This window comes from Rhipicephalus sanguineus, chromosome 2 (assembly GCF_013339695.2).
Source record: "Rhipicephalus sanguineus isolate Rsan-2018 chromosome 2, BIME_Rsan_1.4, whole genome shotgun sequence".
Taxonomy (NCBI): domain Eukaryota; kingdom Metazoa; phylum Arthropoda; class Arachnida; order Ixodida; family Ixodidae; genus Rhipicephalus; species Rhipicephalus sanguineus.
Genome location: NC_051177.1, coordinates 93,053,555 through 93,080,301, shown reverse-complemented (window position 1 = coordinate 93,080,301; position 26,747 = coordinate 93,053,555). Strand labels below are relative to the sequence as shown.

The 26,747-nt window shown below is 44.9% G+C and overlaps 1 protein-coding gene across 2 annotated transcripts in view; it reads left to right on the top strand.

The window, feature by feature from the left end:
• The window catches only part of LOC119383399 (uncharacterized), a 78,033-nt gene that overhangs the window by 44,563 nt on the left and 6,723 nt on the right, over positions 1-26,747 (top strand). Inside the window, exons 2-4 of one of the 2 annotated variants that reach the window (XM_037651505.2) lie at positions 7,638-7,724; positions 22,267-22,386; positions 24,078-24,471. In XM_037651505.2, coding sequence (XP_037507433.1) covers positions 7,638-7,724; positions 22,267-22,386; positions 24,078-24,168 — 298 coding nt within the window. In that variant the 3' untranslated portion in view covers positions 24,169-24,471. Of the gene's footprint in view, positions 1-7,637; positions 7,725-11,126; positions 11,252-14,900; positions 14,936-22,266; positions 22,387-24,077; positions 24,472-26,747 lie in introns of those variants that run through there. The other variant, XM_049412499.1, reaches the window with a different exon arrangement.

Sequence of the window (26,747 nt, the reverse complement as noted above, 5' to 3'; positions counted from 1 at the left end):
AGATCTGTGCTGAGTAAAAATGATTCTAGCCAGGTTGTCTTTAGAAGAATGCTACGAACGTTTATGTTTGCGAACTTTACTTGCTGCGTGACTGAGTGTTGCGTGGTCGCAACGCGCGCACTTGGGATTCTTCGTTTTTTTGCTGAGGGTTGCGCTTAATGGGCCGAATACAGTTTGCATCCTCGTCCCATTCAAACACTTCGTTGTTGATTTTTAATTTGTCAAACACAAGATTTATCTTTTCACCAGCTAGTTTCCTTGCCTTAGCTGCTTGCCATAGTTTCTTCCTGATGTCGCGTACACGGGGAGTGAAATCTTCCCCCACCGCGATCTTTAATCCCTTTAGTTTATAGCAATTCTTCAGTATGGTAGTCTTTTCCCGGAGATCTAGAAGCTTTAGTATTATCGGCCGTGCATTATTGGCAGAAGGTCTTCCTAGTCTATGTATCCGTTCGATGGCCACGGGTTCTAATTCGAGTACCTTCTTTATTACATCTTCATTAACCATTTCAGCAAGGTCCCTGTCATTTTCTTTGCCGTTCTCTGGAATTCCATACAGTATTAGATTAGACCGCCGCGAACGGTTTTCAAGGTCTTCTAGCCTGATCTCCATAGCAGAAAGTGATTGCTGTAATTTGTTTACCGCGGTCACACATGAGGAAACCTTCTCATCAAGAACTGCTACTTTTTCCAGTTTAGATTCTATGGCAGTCAGCCGGTCATTCTTGATTTCCTTGACATCATCAGCAATTTGTTGAATCTGTTTAAAGAGGAGGGTTAGGTCTGTTCCAGGTCCAGGGTTAGTTTCAACGTCCCCACAAAGTAACAGTAACTTCTCAATGTGAGACAGCATTTCAGTCAATAATGAGCAGAGCAGCCCTGGGCACGGCAGCACAACTAGACAAAGGTTATTTGAGCGAAAGCATTTGCCGTAGTGTTTTCTCACCTGGACGATGAAAACAAACGGATTAGACGTCATGCCAGTGATGCTGCCGTGCCCTATGGCGTCTGGATGGTTGCGGTCCGGCTTTATACTCCAGTGAAATGCTTGTGGCGCCGTCACTCCTCCGTCAAGGCCCGCCAGAGCACCAACTGCTGTCGATGAAGGGGGCGTAGTCCAGATATCGTTGAGGTGCGCATGTGCTGTTGACACGTTGACAGGCAGGAGGAGAGTCGGTTGCAAGGCGCTGATCGCAGCTTGCCAGCCCGGTGCATCGCTCTCTGCCGGCATTAGCAGAAAGGTAGCGACGAGCTGGACGATGAAAACAAACGGATTAGACGTCATGCCAGTGATGCTGCCGTGCCCTAACTGTTCTTAATGACACTGTTCTTACCAGACTCCATTCCTTATCGCAGTGGCAAGTGGCTTCTTGACTTTTCCCTCTTCTCAGCAATCATTGCAGTGCAATGATTGCACATCACGATGTACAGTACAGTCCGCTGTTAAATGGAACACCCAAATGTACGCCTCTCATGAGGATGAAGATGCGGTCAAGTCAAGGTGAAAACAGATATTTCGGGACCCGTAAGGGTTCCGAAACGTCTCTGTGTTTTCACCTTGACTAGACCGCATCTTCATCCTCATCCTATTACCTGACCAGACGAACTTTCGTCGAACTCTTGACTACGTACGCATCTCTTACTTCTGGCGCCCTAAACAGCTGTAGAAACGGTGTCCGTACACTGCACAGTTGTGTCTAAAAGGAGTCATAAGTGCAAACCACACGTGATGAGCTTCAAAATTTCAAATATAGGCGACTGCGCTCGTGCGAGACGGCGAGATCCCGGCGTGTCCTGCATGCGAGTGTTTCCTTTAACAGTGAGCCCCTCTGTACCTCCACTCTTTCATTATCATAATCTGCGCTAACATACCGTTGCTTCTCGCAACCCTCCATCCTATCTTTTTTTGCTGCGCGTGTAGTAGTAGCAGAGCAGGCCAGAGACTCCACTCCTCACGTTTACATCTCTTTCTTTGTCGCTGAAAATCTCTCTCTCTATCTCTCTCTCACCGACGTAACTGTTCTTTTCTTTTTTTCATTTACATATCTCTCCAGCGATTGTAAACGCTTTTGAACTGAGTGCGTTTCAATACATACAACGACGACGATACCAAGCTCATTCGTACGCAACCAACGAGCGCCTCGTTTGTTTTCTTTCTTTTCTATTTCCCTTCATTTCTGCCAATACGCGAACGTGCTCCGCTTTCACTGCTCAGTAAAGCATGCCAATGGTGATCTTGTTCTTCAGTGGCACAAGACACACTGCGCTGAAGAATAAGAAATGCTGAAACGAAGAAAAGGATGGGCGAACCGGCTTGCGTTGTGGGGTCCATAGAGTGGAACGTTCGCACCATTGTAGATACTCGAGTTACCTCGGCTCTTCTCACCCTGTCTGCCTTTGAAAAAAATACTTTTTGTGCAGCCTGTTTACACACTGTATCAGTGGACGATCGAAAGTCAACCCAACTAACCTTTTATCTATTGCTAAATTAATCGTATAAAGTATAAAATAGCCTACTTTAGATCCTTACATAGCCACTCGATGACCTTACATCAGGACACGAATACCAACGCTTTCCGTGTCTGCGCGTAGTAGAGCTATAGAATTAAAAAAATTATCTTAACACCTACAGCGCACAGAAGGGACAGGAACACAAAGATACAACGTGGACGCAGCGCTAACTTCCAACAAATGATTTATTTACGAAGCAGTCGCGTGAAAAATATAGGAAATAGCAAGCAACGCACGCAGGCGCATAAGTACGAGATTATTATTGTTATTTTTTTAAATATCATGATACATGTGAAAGACGTGTAGCCAACGATAAAATGAGAGTACAAATATATATTTACAAGATTACCAGGCCATGTAGACGCAACCATCCTCCTCGAGTCACCTTTCCCTATCACTTTTAATAAAAAAAAATGCTTCAGCGCTGAATTCTCAGGCTAACAAATCGAGTTTATTTCATGGGTTCGCCGAATTGCTTTCGCCATCTGCGTCTCTAACAAGCGTGGTCGAAATTTAGACAACAAGAAGAAAAAAAAAACAATCGATCCAATGTTCCCGCTATTGAATGCTACGCCGATTTCTTTACGTGAAGACAATCTCTGTGAAGAATCTAAGCGGAACGGAAAGTTCTGGGAAGCCAGGTCAAACGGGGTCACGCGGCGCTTTCAGAATGTGTGAACTGGTCGCTAAGCGCCGATATACAATTCGCAGCGCATGTGTTCAAGTAATACCGACACATTATTGGTATTACTCTCGAAGGCCGCCTGGCACGCCGCGACACCTCACAAAGGTTCTCTCTCTCTCACTCACTTTTTTTTCTTCTTTTTTTTCTAACGCGTGGCCCAAAGATTAAAGGCAAACGCCGTAGGCGTAGAATTTTTCATTGCAGAGACCAAGACCGCTTAGACGCAACTATGAAATCGTGAAAAGAAGTAGAGATGGAGAAGTGGACTTTTTGGTGAACACGCACGCTTTTTCACACGAGGTTTAAAAAAAGAATGCGTAAAATGTGGAGGAGGAATCATAGAAGAGAACTGTAAGCAAAGAAGAAAAAAAAACTCAATTTCACAGCTCAACGTTGGCATCGAAAACTCTCGGTAGAGACTCAACCCAAAGCTTTGAAACTGTATCACATCACAGCTAGAGTATGAAACGTACGTTCCTCGAAGCTCTGGAAGTGGGCGCAAACTACTACCACATGAATGTGGTGTAAGTTTTCTAACCAGCAACGAGAACCAGCCGAGCGCGCGTCCTTCACAACGAAATTGCTAAAATTAACCGAAACTTTTAGTCGTAACGTTCCTGACTCGATACTTGCGCACAGTTGAGTTCGTGTCCAAATTTCTCGGCGGCTTGGTTCCCTCGGTTTCTACACAGTTACGCGTAAGCCAGTTTCATCAAAAGCATCTGCTTCGGGTCTCCGAAGTTTGCGACGTCGGTACCCCAAACCCCTCGCAGTGTTTGTTTAACAATTTACGTCGCCGTACGGACGTCAATATTTTTATTTCAAGTGCTTCTGACTTTTGAAAGACGGTTATACTTGGTTGCATTGTTATTGTTTTATTTATCTCGAGCCTTACTGAATGAACGTTTGCTATCTATAGGCGTTAGGGTAAAAAAACGTTATTATTACCACCAGCCAATAACGCTACTCCCACTCACGCCTACCACATTATGCGCAAGGTTTCGCAAACAAATAGCACATGTGGGGCTTCTGTTGAGACAACTATGGTATCCGTGTGGAACTGAAAAACGTTGCAACGCTCACGCAGTACCACAGTTGCCGTTTTCAAAACAAAAAAAAAACAAAAAAGCTTGCGTCAATATCGTAACCTTACGGCTCGGTGAACGTCAATGTTTTCTGGCGCATTGAACGGGCCATAGCACATCCTTATATGTTACGTCAGGGTTACAAAACAATAAGCGTGATATAAGATAACGCATAAACACACCGGTTCAAATAGCGGGCTTCGCTGGTTTTCTGCTATTACGTTAGGAAGCACGCGTACGAGGACCCGCGGAACCACACTGAAAAAAAAATTATAATGACGGGGCTGTCTTTAACGGCTAATTTCACGCATGTGACATATTTCTAGAATTGAATACCAGTGTATTGTATTTTCTACAGAATTTAATATAGATATACGTCTTTTTCTGCACGATCTGTTATAAACGTGACGGCTTTTTTTTTTCATTGCTTTACTTCTGATTGAGGCAGGCCGGTGCTAAGGTTTGTCTGTAATATGAATAATTAGGCTTAGTTATTTATATACTTTATAAATAAGCAAACCTCATTATTTATGATTTATAAATAATTGTTTTTTTAATATAAATAGTACGTTATTTCCTATTACCCAGAGTCCTCCGCTAAGGCGTCTCACATAGCCCGAGTCTCTTTGGAACGTTAAACCCCACAAACATAGATCACCTCGTAAAACACTGATTTATCCCAATGTCCTCTTCTTCGGCCTCTTGCGACGCTAAAAGAAAGCCTTCTCTCATAAACCGGTGTATGTTTAGTTACCGCGCCAGCGCAGACGTTGGTCTATACTCTAAAGGCAAAGCGGGCTTTGGCTCTTATATCTAAGTTTCTCTTCATTGCCGCGAAAAAGGTTGTGGTGAGCAATACGTTCTAGAACGAGCCATCACAGTGAATTATTGCCTCTGCTGACCCCATTCCGAAGTCGCCTTGAGAAACGATGCTCGCGGTCACTGCTAATGGAATAGCTCGCGGAAGCGGGCTTTACTATCTGGTTCGTCTAATCACAGCAGTGTGCAGCGCACAGCGGTGTCTCAGGGTAACGCAATTAACGACGACTAATTTGCACTGCGGCGGCCATTTCCGCCGGACGGCGTGGCACGAGCCGACAAACAAGGCGGCGCTATCCGCCATTCAATGAATAACAAGGAGCGTTAATCTAAGCACTAGATGAAAGCGCGCCCCCTTTTTCTGTGTGTACGCAACGAGCGCTTGATGTCATTATAAGGGATGCGATGCGCGCTAAAGCTATATACACCACCGATATGAAACGCAATGTGTCGCAGCCGGCTTGTCTCCTGCACGAATTTGTGCATGACTCGGGTTCTAATGACTAGAGGCTTGGTTCGTACATGACAAGGGACTAGCGTACATGACTAAGGACTTGAATAAGAGTCTAGGGTTTGAAAACGGCCGGCATCGCACACTCGCTTTCGATATGCCTTTAATCCTTCGTCGTAGGGATTCCTTCGAGTTCCTCAGGGCTCCAATAAAGTTCTTGTGATGCCATGTCATGTCAGAGATTCCTTGCTTTATGTTGGAGAATCAGAAATTCATTTTTGGCTAGTTTCTTCAGTAACCAAGCAGGAAGCGTTCACAGGATCATCGGCGGAAAGAAAGGCCTGAACGAAAAAAAAAATAGCACGCTTACATGAGACTCAAACTAATTCAAATAATTTGAATTTGAGAGAAATTGATAGTATTCCACTTTAATCTCTTCAATCTAACAAATTAGATTGGGATAAACATGATTTTTTATGGGTAGAATTCGGATCGCTCGAACTGAGTAAGCTTTTGTCGTATTGACTTCCGTTGAACTGAGCTAGGATTGATTAAATTAGATCATGTTGCTGAATTTCTTAGGCTAGGTTATTGTAGGTTAGGTTGCCTTGGCTCAGCTGAGCTTATTTTTAGGCTAGACGAAGCCAGAGTATGTTAGGTTAAATTAAGTCAGACTACAATAAATTAGGCTAGGTTACATTTGTTCTAATTGATTCGAACAGGGTCGAATCAAGCCGCACACCGCAGGCATCGCACGTGCCGCACAGGTCCCGGCCGTATTCCATCCGACGCGTTTGCACTCACGGAAGAAAAGAAAAATTCTGAGACGCAAAGAAAGTGAAATTTTATGCATTTCCAACGCATGAGAAAAATGAAAAAAAAATACTCAGACACATAAAGGTTAAGAAACAGTAAGAACGCTGCCTTTCTGTATCTGCGTACTTTTTTCCTGTTTCTCGTATTCGTCAGAAATGCAGCAAAATTCGGTGTTCCTGCTATCCCACGGCTTTAAGAAACTGCATCGTATAATTCACAGTCCGTTAAAGACCGCTTGTGTTCGTGTGATCATTCGGCTTTTCGTCTGCCTTGTTGCGCCGTTGTAAATCCGTTAAAGAGAGGCATAATTTTCGCTAGGAGCAACGTCCGCGTATCGCGTGTGGGAATGGTACAGCGGTGCACTCTTCTCATTACGCCTATATGCACTGGCATGCGTGACGCGTTCGCGGCTGGCGTGTGTCTGAGACGCACAGAATAAATTTCGCGAACGTTGGTTTGCCTCGCGCTGTTTGCTTCTTGCGAACCGGAGCATGTGGCACATTATCGTGAGAGTTTTCTGGTCACAACACCCGTAACACACGCCGCCGCTCCCTTGTACTCCGAGCCCGGTAGCACGCTAATTTACCAACTCCAGTCTCTTTGCGCTCTCGGCAATTTTTCCCCAACCTTCTCTGCGTTTATTTTACGCTGCTTCTTTTTGGGTAGAGTACGCAAAATGCGAGTACCTGTGCAAACAGGCTTCGTGCGTCGTGTCCTTTCTCTTATTCCCAAGATCTGGAAACACTCTCGGTTCGGCCTTTCCGTACAACGTTTAATTTTGCGGAGAAGCACGCTTTACAGGCGCAGCAGTTCGAACTTCGGAAAACACTGGTAGCGACGTGAGCGTTTGGTACGAAACACATAATAATAATTGTTGGGGTTTAAAGTCCCAAAGCCACAATATGATTATGAGAGACTCCGTAGTGGAGGTCTCCGGAAATTTCTACCACCTGGGGTTCTTTAACGTGCACCTAAATATAAGCACACACGCTGTTCTTTTGCATTTCTCCTCCATCTAAATGCAGTTGCCGTGGCCGGGAATCGAACCCGCGCCCTCGAGCTTAGCGGCGCTACATCTTACGTGCTAAGCTACCAAATGTAAGAAGTGATAGGATTGAAAGCGTTCTGCTCTGTTGACGCGGCTCATTCCAACACTTTTACGTTGTCTTAACGAGTCCAATACGCTTCGCGAGTAACGGTATGGTGAAGGCATCAGCGCAGTGCATTGCAGTTCTGACATTCTCACCCTCTTTTTTTTTTGGCTACGCAGCATCCGGCAGATCGTGAACCGTCGCAAGGGCCTGGAGATCATACGGGAAATCGTCGACGATCTCCATCGCCAGCTCACCACCCTTCAGTGAGTACCAGCGTCAAAAAAAAAAAAAAGAAATAGGGGAAGAAGCGTACCAGTGCTTCCAAAAACCCCTATGCGGACTCCGTGTAAGATCTACGTGGGGCCGAGAAGGTTTCATACAGCCTGTTTTATCCGCGTTCATGAGATTTTTTTTTCCTATCTTCGTGCTACATTCATGCACATAACAGTACCTGTTTTCCTTTCATAAAGTTCTCTCTAATTTTACGAAACCTTCCTCAGAACTTAGTTGAGATGAGTGTTATTTCACAAATATTTCTTTTCTTGAAAAGTTTGCAAGATTCATTTATTTATCTCTGTAACGGTGTAGCATGTTAATGCTCCGTGGCGGAAGTAACGTAACTAGATAACCCGCAGTGCACAGAAAAACACGGAAGTGGCACGATATAAAAAGTACTGATTGCTCTACATTTCAGAGCCTCTAGTGGCACGCGAGAAAACGAAATTCTCGCCTATGCCCTAATCATTCCAAGGATTGTTTTTCCGCGGGCTATTACGATTTGATTCTATTAATAAAGCAGGAAATGGGATTTCTTTTTTTTGCAGAGCGCCGGAAAACCTGCAATTGAATAAAAAGAGAAGATAAATGTGCTACGTTTGAATACACAATACTTCTCTACCATTTATAGCGCGAGCTCCACACATTAAGAAGAAGGCGAAAAAGAGAAAGAGAGGACGAGACAAAGTTTAATACCTGGAGAGGTTAACCTAGTTACTGGCCTCGAATGCTGTCGCAGTTTACATAGTGAGGATAAACAAAACAGCGAGATATGAAAAACGCGAAGTACGTGCATCCCCTTACGCATACGATAATACGAACGCGTTGCGCGAAATTTATTTGCATAGTCTCACTGAAGAACGTATCCCGCGGGAATCGTATAAGTGTTTCAAAACAGGCTCCTATCCCTGTCTTCAAAAACCCAAGACAGAAATAGCAGAATAGGCATAGAGGAAGAAGTCCAAGATCAACGCCCCGTGCATCTCAGTGGAGACACAGTAAGTAGGCGTACAGATAACAATAGCAGCATAGAGCCTGTCTTGCGTGACCTTTACTTACTATACGACTGTCCTTTGCTGATGATATTACATGCGCTTGTTAAGAACGTCACGTTGCGATACCTCATCTTTTATTTATTTGTTTTCTTTTCTGAACTTTATTCTTTTTTACTTGCCAACGTTCTTTTCAAATAAGAGTTGTCCCGTACTCGTGCCCGCTTGCGAATATTCTCGTCTTCACGTCTCAACCGGTTGTTGAGAAACTTACGAATTACCTTCCCGCGTGAGCATCGTATATACATATATTTTCTACAACGTCGTCATTGTCCCTGCTGTTTTCTTTCAATGCCCACTTGAAGCAAGAATGAAAGCTGTTCTGTGGTGTGTCGTGTTATTACAGTACGTTCGGTTTACCGTTTTATTCTTCGCAATATCTCGTCTGAATTTTAAATGAGAACCAAATCAGACTGCCCACCGCCTTCTCGTTGATTTCATATTCTGTCTGTGGAGCGAATGGGAGGAGGAGGGGGGGGTGAGGTACGATGCGAACAGCGAAGGAAGTGACGGTGAAACAAACGTGGCGCCCATACTTGATGGACTTCCAACACAAGCCGATACAATGACACAACCATAGAGCTCCAGCGTACATCGACGAATCTTCGAGCGGAGGCGGCACATCGAACGTCACGAAGATTGCGTCCAGCGTGACCGAATTAGATGAGGCGAAATTTCTAGGACGTCCTTCCGATTTTCCTTTTCGCTGCGATCAGCAGCTCGAAAAGTGTGCAACCGCGGAGACAAATATCGGGTTTGCTGTAAGTTGATTTGTCGGATTGGTAAGTGGAAAAGGCCGCTGCTGAACGCTGCTACCGCACTGTTTATTCGACGACAAAGCTTATTCTAGGTATCGGGAGGCGTTCTGGTATTTGTGACACGTATATTCTTGGATGGACGTTTCCCAATGTTTCAAACCGGCGTTTCACTTGTTTCAACCGCCACACGTGTTCGTGTTATGTACAGTCATTGGCACTCAGATTTCGTACCATGCTCTAACGAGTTAGGAAATCGACACAAGCGACAAATCCTATTTAAAAAAAAGGCTACTGTGCGGTATACGAGCGACGTGCTGTCGCTCTTTATTTTTTGCGGCACTTTTAGAACACCCATTTTTCGAAGCGAAGGCACACATATTTTACAGGCGGCGAGAAAACCGAACAAGTCTTTCGCGACAAACATCACCGGGCTTCTCAGCGGAATGCGGACACGAACAAGACGCTAACAAAAGAAAGGAAAATTACCGCGCCATCGCCAAAACATCAGCCTCTGTTATATTGTCAGCTCTTAAAGTAAGCTTACTGCGAAACTCATTTCTGTTCTACATCTATTTTCAGGGCATATATAAGAGAACGGAGACAATTTTGAGTGCGCGGGGTTTTCTCTTCCCAAAAGAGCTAGATCAACTGTCGTAAAAAATAATCCATAGCTCGTCATTTTTCTTTTCTGAACGAATGGTAAGAACGTTCTATGTAAAATGACTTTGTTGGTCTCAAGAATTCTCGACTGCCTATGAGAGATAAGGTGTACTCAGTCATGTCGCCGTATACGTTGAAACGTAAGGCTGTCGGCAGCAACCATAAAAAGGGCAATGTAAAATTATAGGGCTTAACTCACATAAGAGAAGCGTGCGATCCGTTCCCCTGCTTCGACGTCCTTACCTGTGTGAGTATTTTTATTCAAGATCATCCTGCGATCCACGAGTCTGTGTACTTATGAATAATTCAGTTATGCGAGTGAACCAATGCGACGCAACAAGCAGTAAGAATATCCAGACGTTACGCACAAAAAAAAAGGTCGCGAAATCGCATGCCAAAAAAAAGATAGTTTTACAGGACGTCAACAAAGACCGTAGTGTATATGTAGTGCGTCTACTTACAGTACGTTGCTAGCTTTGATCACGATCTATGGCTAGTTATAATATGCATACACGCACACTAGTCATTCTAGTAACGAAATCTGTGATGAAATTCAAGCATCAGATGACTACGTGCCGAAGCGCTGAGTCATCTAATACTTGAGAATGGCAAAAAATTATGAGGGCATGCACAGCACACGAAGGACAGCAAACACCGAAAAGTCGCCCCACTATACGTATATATGTTTTCGCGACTTGCTTGTCCACGTTTGGACTTATATATATATATATATATATATATATATATATATATATATATATATATATATATATATATGGAGAAGTCCACTGTTCAAGTAGTGATAGGCAGAGATTAACGCTTGTAACTCTTCTAGAGGACACGGTCAAGTCAGTCAGCTCAAAGCGCGCAAGGCACGAAGGTCAGGCGCACGATATGTCAATTCAGTTCACTTGCGCAGCAAACGAAGTGAATGCGGACCCGGCCTTCTTCCTGGACAGGACTGTAACGTAGGCAACATCGCTGGAAGCGGCCAGGACCACGACTTCATCAACGGCGATATTCTGCCCGGCCGCAGGCGACGACGTACGTTGCGCGCCGAACACGCCCGTACAACACTCACCGAATACCGAGTTTAACATCGCCAATAGAGAGGAGTAACTGTTGACCCGAAAGTCGTTTGACTGAATCCCGGCCGCGGCGGCGGCCGCGTTTCGATGGAGGCGAAATGCTAGAGGCCCGTGTACTTTGATTTAGGTTCACGTTAAAGAACCCCAGGTGGTCGAAATTTGGCGTCCCTCTTAATAATATCGTGGTTATGGGACTTAAAACCCAGACAATTATTATTATGATGATCTTATTAATGTAGACGAGTATAAACGAAGCTATCTGAGCCACTCATTCGTCAGTGCGCAAACTTGACTGACGTCGGCAGCGAATTTCGTTTGACTCAAAGCTTTTTTGTTTATGATACTTGTGAACTTCGCACGAGAGAGATGGTGAAAGCAAGAAAAGAAAAAGACAGAACAAAGTGCTACATGTTCCCTCCTACTACAATCCAAACAAGGCAGAACAAGCTCAGGAGAATATGAGGGCTTGAACAAGTGAGAAATCATTCAACATTAGGTGTCGCTGGAGCCGACGTTTCGGCAAGTGGTATCTTGTCTTCTTCAAGGAGGCAACTGCCTATACCTTAGCGCGTGTATGCATATGCTTCGTACACTCTCCCTCAAGAACAACAACACAAACTCGAGCTAAGGTAGGCATGTTGCTGCCTCGAAGAAGACAAGACCACTTGCCGAAACGTCGGCTACAGCGACATCCCGTGTTCAAAAAAATTTTTTTTTCATCTCTTTTAAACAAGGCAACGAGGCGAACTGCACGTCACCACTTTCTTTCTATCAAAGACAAACAAAGTGCCGTATCAACAAGCTTTTATGGCAAATGTGTTGTGTTATAAATTAGAAGCAAAAGACGAGATGAAGGCTGAAGGTGATCGCCTACACCAAGAAAACTATGGCATCGTTAGATTTATTTTGCGTGACGCATCACATTTTTATGTTGGAGAGACAGGAAACTATCATTTACTCGGAAAATTTTAGTTCAAAAATGAGCAAGCGACCTAGAGGATAGAAATGCGCAGACGCGACTCTATTGGCGATGCCACACTCGGTACACGGTAGGCTGGAAGTGTCTCTGCAGAGCACCACAGTAACAGACTTATGCGAGTAACCGAATTCGGCGCAAGCTACTCATTAGAATAAGTGAAGTCGAATGCGCGAGAGGTGTAGCAGGTAGCACTGAATATATTCGTTATCATTTGCTGTCATTTATATTTCTGTATTTGAGTTTATACGTTTTTTACAGCAAATTATTCTTCTTTGTGTAGATAAACTGGTGTAACTGGAGGCGTGGTTCTTCCATCCTCTCCAGTTGATCCCCATTTAACTTTACCTGCCTAGCGCTGTTCGGTGTTCATAGCTGCGTAAGGTGCTCTAAAGAACTCTCCCAGCGGCTTTCGAAACAGGCGTATCTTCTTTGTTCCCAATTAATCTCGTCGTCACATGCTTATCTCCCATAACACGACTCTAGACGACTTTATGTCCGATTCAACCGAACGTGAAAATACGGCCTTAATCGTGACTGCGCTGAGTAACTATTTAATCGGGACGAAAGTTAAGAGTTACTGTGTATTCGTGTATACCATGCTAATACAGACATTGCCAGTGGCGGTGAGGTATACTTCAGCTTTGTGAGCCCCATGCCCACCTGATATATTCCAATAGTTACGGGCTGATGAGTACAGTCTTTAAGTACGCTACATGTACGCGTACTTGTAGTGTATGTAGTGTAATAAAATATAGTGCAAAATATAGTGTATTAAAATAAAGAACCTACGAGTGGTCATCTTTCGCGCAAAGCCATTCTCTTCATTCACATTAATATTAACAGCAGAAATATACAATTGGGGTTAAAAGCAGCAATTTTTAACCTTGCATTGCTTGTATTTTACCAGCCAGTTCTGAGTGTTACCCAATATCAAGAAGAGAAAACAAGGCTGAATGTTCACGACATATTCGAAGAAACGGCGTCTTAAGGCAACCAACCAGACAGAAAGAGAGATAAAAGGAGGAAGGGGTATCTACCGGACTTAATTATGAACGTCAGCCGCGCCTGTTTCGAATATGTTCGCTTTTCTCTTGCGTGTTCATCGTTGGTGTTGCGTCTTTCGACGATAAAGTGGCTGTCTCGGTGTCCCGTCCTGAGTGTCCGTCGAGTCAACTGTCTTCTGGTGACTCAGCGAGGCGAAGAGACAAAAAAAAATCCAATCAACTAGTCGCAGGTCGTGAGCCTCGCGGCAATTTTCCCGTTACGCAGCCGCGCCGCCATCTGTTACCGATTCCGCTAATACGCGGAAATCAATCAACGCGCCGGACCAAACACCGTCAGACCAAGTCCTTTCTTTTCCTTTTTCTTTCATCTTTCACCCCTAAACAAACCTACAAAGTGTGATGTTCCGACAGATCTCAATGTTCTCATCACCCTCCCTCCACTACCCCAAACACACACATTAGCTTCATCCTGTCCGCCGAGATCATTACGTATTACGTAACGCCCGCCTGCTTATACGTGTGCTGCCCAGACACGGACGATATGATGAGGTTCCCGATACGAGCACAGCGTTCACTGGCCTATTCTTGTGCAAGGTGGCTCTGACCCGGTAAAGCACAATGACCTCGCCGCCTTTCTTCTTTCTACCCGCTGGGCCACACCAATACCCTCGGGGGCAACTAGTGTTGCTCCATAAACAATGCATCGACAATTGAAAGTGGTGCAGAGGGTGAGGTCTGGGCCATCTGTGTAGACGCACAGGAAGAGCTAATGAGAATGCTGAATAAACGTACTCCGTATGGGCAAGCGTTGGAAAAGTAGGCAAGATAACAGCAAGATTCATCGATAAGATAACAGCAGTATATCTGAACCCGAAGAATAGGCACCGAAGAATGCTCGTACAATACGGAATTGGCGCGTAAAGGTTACGCGGACGTCGATTGAGATTTGAAGGACCCCTACACTACGACGCAGAAAACGCGAAATAAATCCAGACATGATGGACAGTTATGGACGATCGACGGGAACCGGATGATTTTATTTTTGTACCACAACGAAATATACGCAATCTCGGCCGCAAGAAAGGAAATCGTGCCGTTAACAGAAGTATATGTGGCTAGTTTTATTCTTTTATTTGTTTTTTTAGCTTTGTATTCGTATATAGATAAGCCACAAATCAGTTTGGCTCCCAAAGAATACTTTGACCACTCATGCATTTCGAGCCCGGAAACAGACATAGAAGGACACAGGTGTTCACAGGACACTTAGTGGACACAGTGGAGGTAGTGGAAAGACACAGTGAACACAGGACTCAGGTCAATGAGTTAGTGGTCATAGTATTAGTGGTCAAGCGTTAGTGGTCATGCGCTAGTGGTCACGCATTAGTGGTCACGCGTTAGTGGTCAAGCGTTAGTGGTCAAGCGTTAGTCGTATACACGCTATACAGAAGACGTCGATGACGACTTTCAAAGAAAAAGAAATTAAAATCGATCGTCCTTCAAAGCTTGTCACCAGTGGCCGTCCCGTCCATCTGTCCTCGTCTACTGTGGTTAGTGTTTTGGTATAAAAGACAAAAACACTTACGCAACTTTCTTTTTTTTTTGTCGGATCGTTTGCTTTGCAGGCTCGACCAACCAGGCGTAAGACTGCTCCATCTTCGAAGGAAAAGAATCGCACCAGTACTTTGATGGTTTGGCGCTCGCTTAGTTCTTATGATACCACACGTCAATAAACTCGTGTCTCTCAGCAACCCATTTCCGTTTTCACCGAGTTCCCTCCCTTTTTTTTTCTTTTTTTCTTCTTTAAAGAAATGAAGTATCTACGTGCCTACGTGTCGTTGTTACCGCCGACTTTTCAGTGACACGACAAGCTGTCGTAGGTTATGAAGTATACATTCATAACAGCGCAATTTCGTGATTTTGAGTCGCTGTGCTCTACTCATATGCCCCGTATTTTGTCAATCAGCCTGTCGGCCATGTCGTATAGAGGGACCCTTTATGTAATACACACGCAAATATTGCATGCAAGTAGATAACATTCAGTTAGGTGTAATAAAGTGCAGGTTTTTATACTTCTCTGGCCCTGTGATAATATTATTACCATTTATATCCACAATAATATTACCATATTACTGCAAAATTTGGGACGCCAACTTTTGTGAAGCCTCAGCCAAATGCAGCATCGACTCCTGCTTGTTACTTTCAGAAAAAAAAAAGAAACAGATGAAAAAGAGTTACCTGAATGTCGATTATTATTATTACTATTATTACTACTATTATTATTATATTATTATTATTATTATTATTATTATTATTATTATTATTATTATTATTATTATTATTATTATTATTATTATTATTATTATTATTAAGTTACCATGCTCAATGTTATTATCAGGCGCTTATAAAACTAAGTGCCACCGCGCAAATTGATGTATCAAGCAACACGGTCGTTCTGGCCGATTATCTCAGCGTTACATTAAGCCAGTATTACTCTGAGCCTGGTCCAATGTGTTTCATCATGAACGCTGCTGCCGCTTCGGCCACCCCTTTCCGTACCGCATTTGCAGCACGTGCTCCCACAGCATCGCCGGTATTTCAGCCCATTAAGAGCAAAGCCGCGCGCGTGAGAACGTACGACCACGCTGTCTCCTTCGCGAACCGCGAGTCGTTTAGTCGCGGGCCCACTACAGATTGGGATGCCTCGATCTCTGCGAAGACAAAGCACGTCAAAACAGGATTTCGAAACCGCGAAATCCGGCAAAGTTTATGCCCCTCGCCCGTAATCATACGAGGCAAAGGCGGCAGCACGGAGTGGGTATATTGCCGCTGCGGGGACTGCTATCACAACGAGCACAACAGCACGTGCGGCACCTTCCATAAATACAAGGAATATCGTAGCGCACGCGAACGCGCTATCAGTAAATGAAAGCTGAAAGTTGAACACTCTTGTATACCCCCCGTAATGCCTGTCGAGTGGCCACCAAGGGGATTTTCCCGGCTGTCGCTATCTAATGAATGACTATATCATGTACTGCTGGTGGAGGCGGGGCGCGGAGCGGCTAATTAAGAGATGTATAGGTTTGACGCAATAAGCATGCGGCACGCACCTTCATTTGTGCCCGAAAATACCCCGATGTATTCATGAACGAAAGAAAAGCCGAAGATATAGTGGACAAACTGTCACGTCATCCGCTAAAGGGAAGAAGGATTTGAGTGCAAAGCGAGTATCTTTAAATAACAACACGAATACTTGGTGTATTCAAACTATTTATCCCTACTGCCGAATCGTCTTGCTATAGACGGTAACAATGTGCACTTGCCCATTAGATGTAAATACAACAGAAGACGGAAAGCGCGAAGTATAGGTGTATTGGTGAAACAATTTTTCCGGTAGGCATAAATTACAAGGTTGTCAGAAAGTTGGGGAAAAAATGCCTAATAATTGTGCTTTTATTATTACATCCGATTTCGGAGAAAGTACTCCACTCTTCGATGCTGAGGCAACATGCCTGAAAATTTGCAGGCCGCAATCGGATGTTTGAAGACACTGACTACATTGAATATCCGGATACAGACAAAAGGTGGAACAGTTGAGGTTTGGGTGCTTAATGCAGGCGGTAAACTCAATCAACAAGGTACGGATAAGCGAGCGGGGTACAGAGGAGGACTCGTGAGAGTACAGGTTAGCTACGATGCAAGAGGCGTGTAGCAGCCGAAAAAAAAAAGAATGTAAGGATATGTAGTGTATTAACTACCTGATAAATCCATTACACAGCAAACAACAAGCCCTTGTTAGTCGATGGCAATCCATTTGCCACGCCGTGATGTTGAGCCTGTGGCCCGTCTGTCCCACTGAATAACTGACGGGATGACATCGACAAGCTTGCGGCTTACACAAGGTACGTTAGAGCATTGTGTGCAGCCGGCAATTTCGTGCTTCCTGTGTCGTCGCTGACCGCGAGGGTTAAATGTCGTGATGTCTGTTCACCGCTTGCCGAGTCTTGTACGCTATACTCTGGTGGTGGTGGTTTGGGCTTGCACTTTGTGATGTATGTATCAGTACACACGCAACGAAAATATGTGCAACGAGTACGCGACTACGCGGTTCCAGTGAGTAGCAACCGAGAACGCGTACACCAGTCCTCGAAATTGCACCGTGTTTCTAATAATGAGACTACCCTCTTTGAAACAAGCTCGTACGTCTGCCAGCAGCTCTGTCGGATATATATATATATATATATATATATATATATATATATATATATATATATATATATATATATATATATATATATATCCAACGTATTTATTGTAAGGAAGAAGATGGAAAAGAAGACGCAAGGGTACAGTTCTTAGAGGGCGAAAAAGAAGAAAAACGAAAATAAACAGTAATGGCGACTGTATTGGATTCGTGATTCCTCGGTGTCGTTACAATTTTGGCGCAGTCTACTGCAGGATCCTGGGCGCGCCTGAACAGCTCCGATTTTCCGACGACCATGCGCGTCGACGTCGCTGCAAGATGTGTCAAGACGGTGAGCGTTGCATGCTGCGTCTATGGTGGAAAGTCGATCTGTTCGCGTGAGCACTGACTGTTCGGCGACATATCGCCAATTCTCGAAAGAAGATATGAATCGCGAGGAACTTAAAGCGGCCATCGCGCATACTGGTCGGCTTCATAGCGAAGATAGACTACACGAAGCCGGACTGACAAAAGAGGAGATTGCTGAAAGAGACAGCCCGTTAAGAGGCAAAGATATTTTCCAAGATGTAATCAAGTTGCAGGAACAAAATAGCAAGCGGCAACAACAACTGTTGGAGCTTTTAATGCAGACAGGAGTTGGCCGATCTCTGAAACCACCTTTGGAAGTAACTAAGCCAGAGATCTACGATGGATCATCATCAATGAGTGCTCAGGCCTGGCTTGACTTCTACGAATACGCATGCGATCAAAATTTTTGGAATCACGATCGCGACAAAATAATGCACATGCGATTCTACCTGGGAGGCGTTGCGAAGACCTGGCATGACATCCGAGCAACAGAGAAGGCAGGACATCGTTGGGCGGACTGGAGGCAGAGCTTTCTAGCGACATTCTGTGAAAGCAAGTTTCGAAGTTGGGACCGTGCAATAGCCTTGAGGTACCTCTCTGGTCCTGTTACGAACTACTTTTTTGAGAAGTGGAGGCTATTGCATGCGGCGGACTCTGCACTCTCCGACTCGTCACTTGTGTGCCTCATCACGTTGGGACTTCCTGAATGCATGCAGCGCCATGTTCAGCTTGGAACACCACGAACGCCTGAGGAGCTACTGCAGATTATGAAGCTGTTGTTCGTTCAACAGCGACAGTCTTCGGCAAGCGAAGTGACCACCGCTGAAATGTTTCCAGCACCTGGATGGCCAGACCCATTCAGCGAACCCGAGCCGTCTACGAAAAACACAAGGCAGACGAAGAAAAGGAAATTTACCAAAGGATGTTCTGACGACCCTTCGTCCCAAGCATACGAAAAGATTTTTCTCACGGACCGCGCCAAGCTAATATACGTGCCTGCGCAAGTGAATGGGAAGGATGTGAAAGCTCTAGTTGACAGTGGAGCGTCAATCACTGTCGTTAACAAGGACGCGATTCCCCAGCTAACTATAAGAAAAGATTGTCCCGTCATCGTGTACGGCTATGATGGCAAGAAACAACTGTATGATGAATGGACAGAGATCTTGATTACGTGTCAGGGCAAGAGTACGACTGTGAAAGCACTGGCCCTTCACGGAGTGAAGTATCAACTTCTTTTGTCCCGCCCGGTAATGCAAGAATTGCGTTTGAATCTTTATTGGGATGGACAAGTTACCACACATGATGATCGCCTGCTGACTACCTTTACAGCCGTTGCCGAAAACCCTCGCAAGCCCACCGCCGCAGAAGACGTCACTCGCATGTATCCTGAGTTACTTTGTGTAGGCGGATACCCGAAGGCGACCACTAAGTTTGAAGTACCATTTGAGCTCCGAGATACGACCATAGTGAAGCGGAAGGCTTACAACATGTCCAGAGAAAAGAAGTTGTGGCTGAAGGCAGAGCTACAGAAAATGCTTGATGCCGGTGTCATACGCCCTTCTACGTCTCCTTTTGCTTCACCGATAACTATTGCACCAAAAGAGGACGGAACATTTCGTCTCTGCACCGATTACAGGCAGATAAACAAGCAGACTGACCTTTTTCCCTTTCCAATGCCGCATATTGACGAAATAATCAATGAAACCGGAGGCTGCAAAGTGTTTTCGCGTCTCGACCTTTGCAAAGGCTTCTGGCAAGTACCTCTGCAAGAAGAAACGAAGAAGTTCTCGGCATTCATTACGCCATTTGACGTGTATGAGTACAACCGGCTGCCATTTGGTTGGAAAAATTCTCCAGCTTGGTTTCAGAAGATGATGAACAGTGTTTTGAAGCCACACTTGGGAGTCTTCTGCAACGTTTATATTGACGACATTATAGTGTACTCAAGATCAAAAGAGGAGCACTCTGGACATCTCGGGAAAGTGTTACAAGCACTTAGTGACGCGGATCTCAAGATCAATGAGAAGAAAAGCGAGTTCTTTAAGTCGAAAGTGGTTTTCCTTGGAAGAGTGTTCGACGGAACCACCAAGAGCACCAAACAGGAGTCCGTTCAAAGGATCGCAAAGCTCACGAAGCCACATGACATTCACTCACTTCGAGTTTTCCTTGGACTAGCAGGCCACTTCAGGAGTTTTATTAAAGATTTCTCCAAGATGACGAAGTGCTTGACGGAGCTCACGAAGAAACAAGTGCCTTTTGTTTGGACCGAAGATTGCGAAAGGGTTTATCAAGAACTTGTACGTCGTATATCATCGGACCCTATCCTTACGCTACCGGACTATAGTTTACCTTTCGAGATGAATACGGACGCTTCCAATTATGGTACAGGGGCAGTCCTGTACCAAAGAGACCTCAGTTCACCTCAAACTCAACAGCTTAGGGTTATAGGATACTACTCCTACACCTTCAACCCTACCCAGCAGAATTATTCCACAACTGAGAAGGAGGCTCTTGCTGTTTTAATGGCTGTGCGCTACTTCCGATCATACATCGACGGAAGAAAGTTTTCCTTATATACGGATCACCAAGCATTAACGCACCTGTTGAATATGTCGGAGCCCAGGGGAAAATTGGCCCGATGGGTCAATGAACTTCAACAGTACGATTTTGACGTTTTCCACCGTGAAGGTAGCCATCTTACTGACGCCGACGCCCTGTCTCGGTTGGCGGTCGAGATCCCGCATGGAACAGTTAACTTGACGAGACTATGGGAAGGGTATGAAAGTCTACACTTCAAGGATGGCAAGTTCGTCGTACCAGACACACTGATTCCGAAAGTGCTTCACTTATATCACGACAGCCCCGAATCAGGTGGTCATGATGGCTTCTGGCGAACGTACAACAAGCTTCTCAGACGGTTCACATGGACAGACATGAAAAAAGACGTCGAAGCCTATGTCAAGTCGTGCCACTTGTGTCAAGTGAATAAAGCGAAATACAGGCCTCGACCAGACGAGCTCGTCTTGCCAAACCATTCGGACAAACCCTTTGAAGTCGTCCACGTGGACTTTGCGGAACTGAAAAAGAAGAGTTCCGGTGTTCGCAAGACACAGTCTTTCTTGATTGCCATAGATCAGTGCACCAGAATGGTAGCGGCACGTCCTGGACGAGAAGACACGAACAGCGTTATCGCTTTGCTTGACCGAGCGATATTCTCACAGCTGAAAGTCGTGATATCTGACAATGGACCCGCATTTTTAAGCAAGAAACTTCAGCAGTGGGCAGATAGCCGTGGCATTACACTACGCCGTTGCGCTCCATTTCACCCGCAGGCCAATGGAATGGCGGAAAGGGTTATACGTGACATCAAGCAATTCATGTCCATGTACCCAACGTTTAAAGGCGGATGGAAGTGCTGCCTAGAAGCGGCTGTGGCTCACCACAACAGAACACACACTACGAGTCTTGGCTGCAGCCCGCATTTTGCTGCCTATGGCGAAGTGCCAATACTGCCAGCCGACAAAGAACTTAAAATCGATGATCAACTGCAATTGTTTGAACACCGAAAAACCAACCAGGCACAAAGGAGATACCGAAAGGCGATGAAACTCCATTTCGACAAGCGACACCAAGGACACAAGCCGGACATTGGACTGAATGATCTTGTGCTCGTGCGGAAGGGTCTGCCCGGTAGCGACACAAGAATTCTTGGACCGTTTAAAGTCGTAAAAATATCGGTACAGCAAGGTGTGCTAAAGACCATTGGCTACCTCAATGACGGACAGCTTGAATTCGCCGCTACAAGCAACGTTCTTCGGTATCACCCCAGGAGGGGTGACGACAAACAACGGGGGGAGTGTAAGGAAGAAGATGGAAAAGAAGACGCAAGGGTACAGTTCTTAGAGGGCGAAAAAGAAGAAAAACGAAAATAAACAGTAATGGCGACTGTATTGGATTCGTGATTCCTCGGTGTCGTTACATTTATGTAAGGCGTTCCGTCGACTAAACGGCGGTGAACTTGGGGCTCGGTTCATGTTAACGGCGGAGAGCGGACGTAGTGCTGCGGTACTTTGAGTATTATCTTAGTAGAGGGAAGTGTCACGTGTGCCATGAATAAAAATAACTTGCTTCGAGCAACAGTTTTCGCCGATATCCGGAGAGTGCGCCGAACTCCGACCAGCAGCGTAGATACCACCGCTGAAAACGGTATTCACGCTGAAACGCCCATTGAAATTATAAGCAGCCTCAAGCAAGCGACGAGGCTAGTACTGCCATTGTAAATATAAACGAGCAACAGCGAACACGTCGCCGATTCAGCTTGCTCACTGGAACTCATTCACTCAGGCTAATTTCACTCGCAGCGATAGTGGCGTTTTTGTGTGGCCGTTTCTAGGTCCCACGGAATCAAAGCTAACAACGATGCTGTTTGTCCGATGCAGCAAGCGGTCGTGCCACATCGATGCCGGCTTGAACCGCGGCTGCGACTACAAGGACATCATGGATGCCGTCGAGGAGAACAAGTTCTGGAAGTCCAGGGACTCGCCCGGCCGAAGGCGGCGGTAGGTTTGCTTTCTCTTGCATATAATGCATTCCACTCATACAGTGTACACTACATCGACCGTACTGTTTCACATAAATACTACGAGAGCGTCGCCTTGAACTGCAATAATAATACTGAGATGAAGAAACTACGATAACTAATAACACTTTTTTTAGCCTTCGCTTCGCTGAAAACATCCCTACTTGTTTGTGCATTTCTCAGACGTTCAGTTTCTTCTTTTTTTTCTTTGTATGGACCTCTTCCTTGCATTTGTATACATGCTTTCTCTCTGTGCACATTTCAAAGTATTTGGCAGTAAATTTTAAATATTTAACGCTTACCATCGCTGCAGTTCAGCTCAGAATTTCTTGTACTATCACTAAATGATGGCTGTGTCGCTAGATGTAGCCAGATGCCGCGACAGAATTTTAAAGCGCGCCAAGTTTAACTAGATTGTCGTGATTTTCGGAACACGTCCCTGTAAAGGGTAAACTGTGTTCAACATTTCTGGAGGTTCTTTCTTCAGAAATCTCTAGCTACAGTAGAACGGTAGCCACATGACAACATGACGACATAAGTTCCCCCATTATGGGAGGTTATAAAGCATGCGTGCAATGTATATGCATTTCGTATGACGCACGACATAGCCAACGTCATGAATGCCCATATAGATCAGTAGCCTGCTGCATTATCACGTTACTCTGCAGCCGATGAAGTGCGGAGAAGACGGGTAAGACACCACTTTAATTAGTAGCCCATTAATGTTCGTCGACCTAATGGTTATCGTCGTAGAAAGAAAAGTACCTCAGGGATTGTGGGAAAAGGGAGTAAATGTTCCGAATCCAAAGCATGCAAGCACCTTTCCCATTTATTTATTTATTTATTTATTTATTTATTTATTTATTTATTTATTTATTTATTTATTTATTTATGTATTTATTTATTTATTTATTTATTTATTTATTTATTTATTTATTTATTTATTTATTTATTTATTTGTTTATTTATTTATCATCAGTACCTTATAGGGCCCTTGTAGGACATTGTGTAAGGGGGGCAGCCCAGCAAATACATAATAGAGATAAATATACAATAACACCTTAACAAGGTAAGACATCGATTAGTGCAGACGATGCAACTGAACTCACGAAACTAAACAATATTAAAAAAGCATGGTATAGAGTATGAAACTATACATCAGTATTATACAAAATTTAATATAAAAGCAACTAATTAAACAGTAACAGTGCATCAGAAACTGAAAGCAGCTGGCAAAAGATTGACTTCCGCAAAGAAATGTACGCAAAGAAAGAAAAAGAAAACAGGTGACAAAAAAAGACATCGGTAACAGTAGTATAAGCACGGAAGAATGTGAACAATTCCAAACATCAGAATTTGGTGTATACATTTTTTTTTTTAAGATTATCCAAGAACTTTGCGCGATCTCGCTTTGATGCAAGATCATCTGGTAGGTCATTCCACAAACGAATAGCTCGTGGAAGAGCCGATAGTCTAAAAAAAGCGTCAGTTTCACAATGCGCGTTAAGCTAAAGTTGTTATGTAGTGAAGTTCGATCTGTGTATGTTTCTACTGGACAGCTTTACAACAAGCTCTGTTCGCATTTAACAATAGAGAGCATTGAGCACATCCATTAAAAAAAATATCTCTCCCTCTCTTCTTTTTTTCTTCGTTCTACCCATATCGACGCAGATCCATTGAAGAGAAGGCGGCCAAGGCGGCGACCTCGAGCCAGGCCACGCAGGACGCGGTCGTCAGGAGCGTCCAACAAGCAGCAAACTAGATGTTGACCAGCCGCCTTAGCCCTTCCCGCGCTTCCATACGTTTCCCGTTTCCCTCGCCGGGCAGCCCATCCCCATTGCTATATATAACGTACATATAATACGGCCCCCATGCAGTCCTGCCCTTCCAAGGAGCGCCGCCATCCACGTATTCTCATCCTAACCGCAACGACCACTCCACGTCACCCGCCACTCCGAAGTACTCCTTGTCATCGCCGGCAGCAGCATGGTCTTCTCTCTCTTCTTTTTTCCCCCTTTTTGTACAAAGTACTCCACCCTACAGATCTGCTCCACGTAGCCGCATGGTAAGTACCACGATAGCTGTCAAAGGCCTTTGTAACGGTAGACTGGCAGGATTCAAATTAGGAACGGGACGAAGAACACACAGAGAACAGAACAAGCGCTAACTCGCAACTACCGTTATTCTTAATATTACTCGAATTTCGGGAAAGAGTGGGAATCCACTGGCCAGAGAATTTATGGAAGCATACCATCTCGGAAAGAAAGGAAGTGATAGCGTCAGTGATGCTTCGGTGGTGGTGCGCAACAAAGAAAATGAATTCTTGGATTTCATGCTCTAATTTGCATTGTGGCAATATGCCTTTTTTTGGATTATGATGGGCAGTGCGCTTGCGCATGCTGGCTGTACAGTGTATATATGTAGGAAAGTTTTTCACAATAAAGATAGTTGCCACAGTTAGTGCTTTTCCTGTGCTGTATGTGTTCTTCATTGTCCCGTGCCTAATTTGCGTTCAGCAGTTTACCATTATGAACCATATAGCCCAGCAATTAATTATCTTAAGGCATTTATAACGACTGCTCGAAACCTTCAACATGCTTCGTTATACAAGTTACTTCGTTACTTCGTTGTAAACGTCGTGCACCGTAGCGCTCGCAATACAGCCGGCACGTAATGAATCCTTCTTTATACAAGTCATCTCGTTCTAGAGGCGTTCGCAGCAGAGGTATTTGACGCAGGTTAATCAAGTGCCCAGGTGCAGGACATCGCACGCTTGTGCGTGGACGCTGTACAAAACGTAGAAGTGCAATCTGGCAATATCACTTGTTCGTAATAACGCCGAAAAAATTGTCGCTTAGACCGGTGAAACACCGTAATCACGAGAGGTTCGGCTTAGAGCACTGCACGGGCCGATTTTACCGGCCCGCGCCCGGCCCGGCCCGAAAACGCCATGCTCCGGCCCGCCCGAGCCCGGCCCGGTGTTCTTAAATGTGGCCCGTACCCGGCCCGGGCCCGAGAGGTTTAGGCCCGGCCCGGCCCGTTTCAGCTAGTTATGCCTTGAGCGTAAAGGAGGCACTGTTATTGTGAAGATACCTGCCGCACACAAGATATTTTCTAGAGATTGTTTTAGGAACTTCCTTCAGTGTCACGACTTTCACTGGTACTGTGTATACTTTCGGTTAATTACGCCCGTAAAACTCTTGCGGAATACTTTCAGGGCCATATAAAATATAATTGGAGTCATAGATGCCTGTTTCATGTACGCACGCAGTGCTAACCACGCAGCCTTGTTTTTGCATTTCAAAGAACGACTACAAAATATAATAACTCCATAAAGTGAAAAAAACAAACATGACAGACATTTTTCGTTTGAGTCTACATCAATTGCCTACGAACTAGGGCTGTTGAGTAAATGTAGCAAGCCTCCTGCAAACTTCATACTCGAAATGTTTCCCTAGATACAAACGCGCACATCTTATATGTACTAATCTAGGCAGTTTACCGTTGCTTTCCTTACACGGTACCCGAGAACGCCTTTCACTCGCTATAATGGCGGAAACTTATATTAGGCGTTTCTTGAAATTACGTGTAGCATACCGATGGAACAAAATTGTAGACGTCTTGTACTGTGCAATTTCTGTGCACGCCAATGCACTCCAGGTGGTTTAAATTACCCGGAGCCCTCAACGACGGCGCCTCATATAGCCTGGGTTGCTTCGAGAAGTTAAGCCCCAAAAAACAACAAAAACAAAGCCAAACAACGTACACACGCAATTACACAGATACGTATGAGACCCGGGCCTAATACGGGCCTGGCTCAGGCCCGAGCCTGACCCGAGCCCGAAGGTCACGGGCCCGAGCCCGGCCAGGGCCCGATCAAACAATCCTTTCCGGGCCCGGGCTTTTGGGCCGGCCCGGGCCCGTGCAGTGCTCTAGCTCGGCTCACGCGAAGTTTACTCTCCGCCTTTCATAACGATGTCATTGTGTCGGGGAAGAAAGCTGCAGCAACCTACTATGTAGAACGTGCAGTATTTTCTCTCATATACGGTGATAACGCAATTCGTGTCATTTGGGGGGGGGGGGGGAGAACTAAACGTAAAGTTCGCTTGACTATTGTTATAACGATACCCGAGTCTGCAAGCATGCAGCAACCGCGAAGAAGAGCTTGAAAAAAAACGAGAAAGACAAGCGCAGTGTTTTGTGAATTGCTGTCATAAACGCTTTTCGTCTTATAAATCCTTACTTACGCAGCCCATGAATGCAACAGTGAAAACAGCTCGGGACACCGCCTTCATATTTCAGTTAAACTTCATGTGTCTACCGGTGCTGAGATGAGAGATG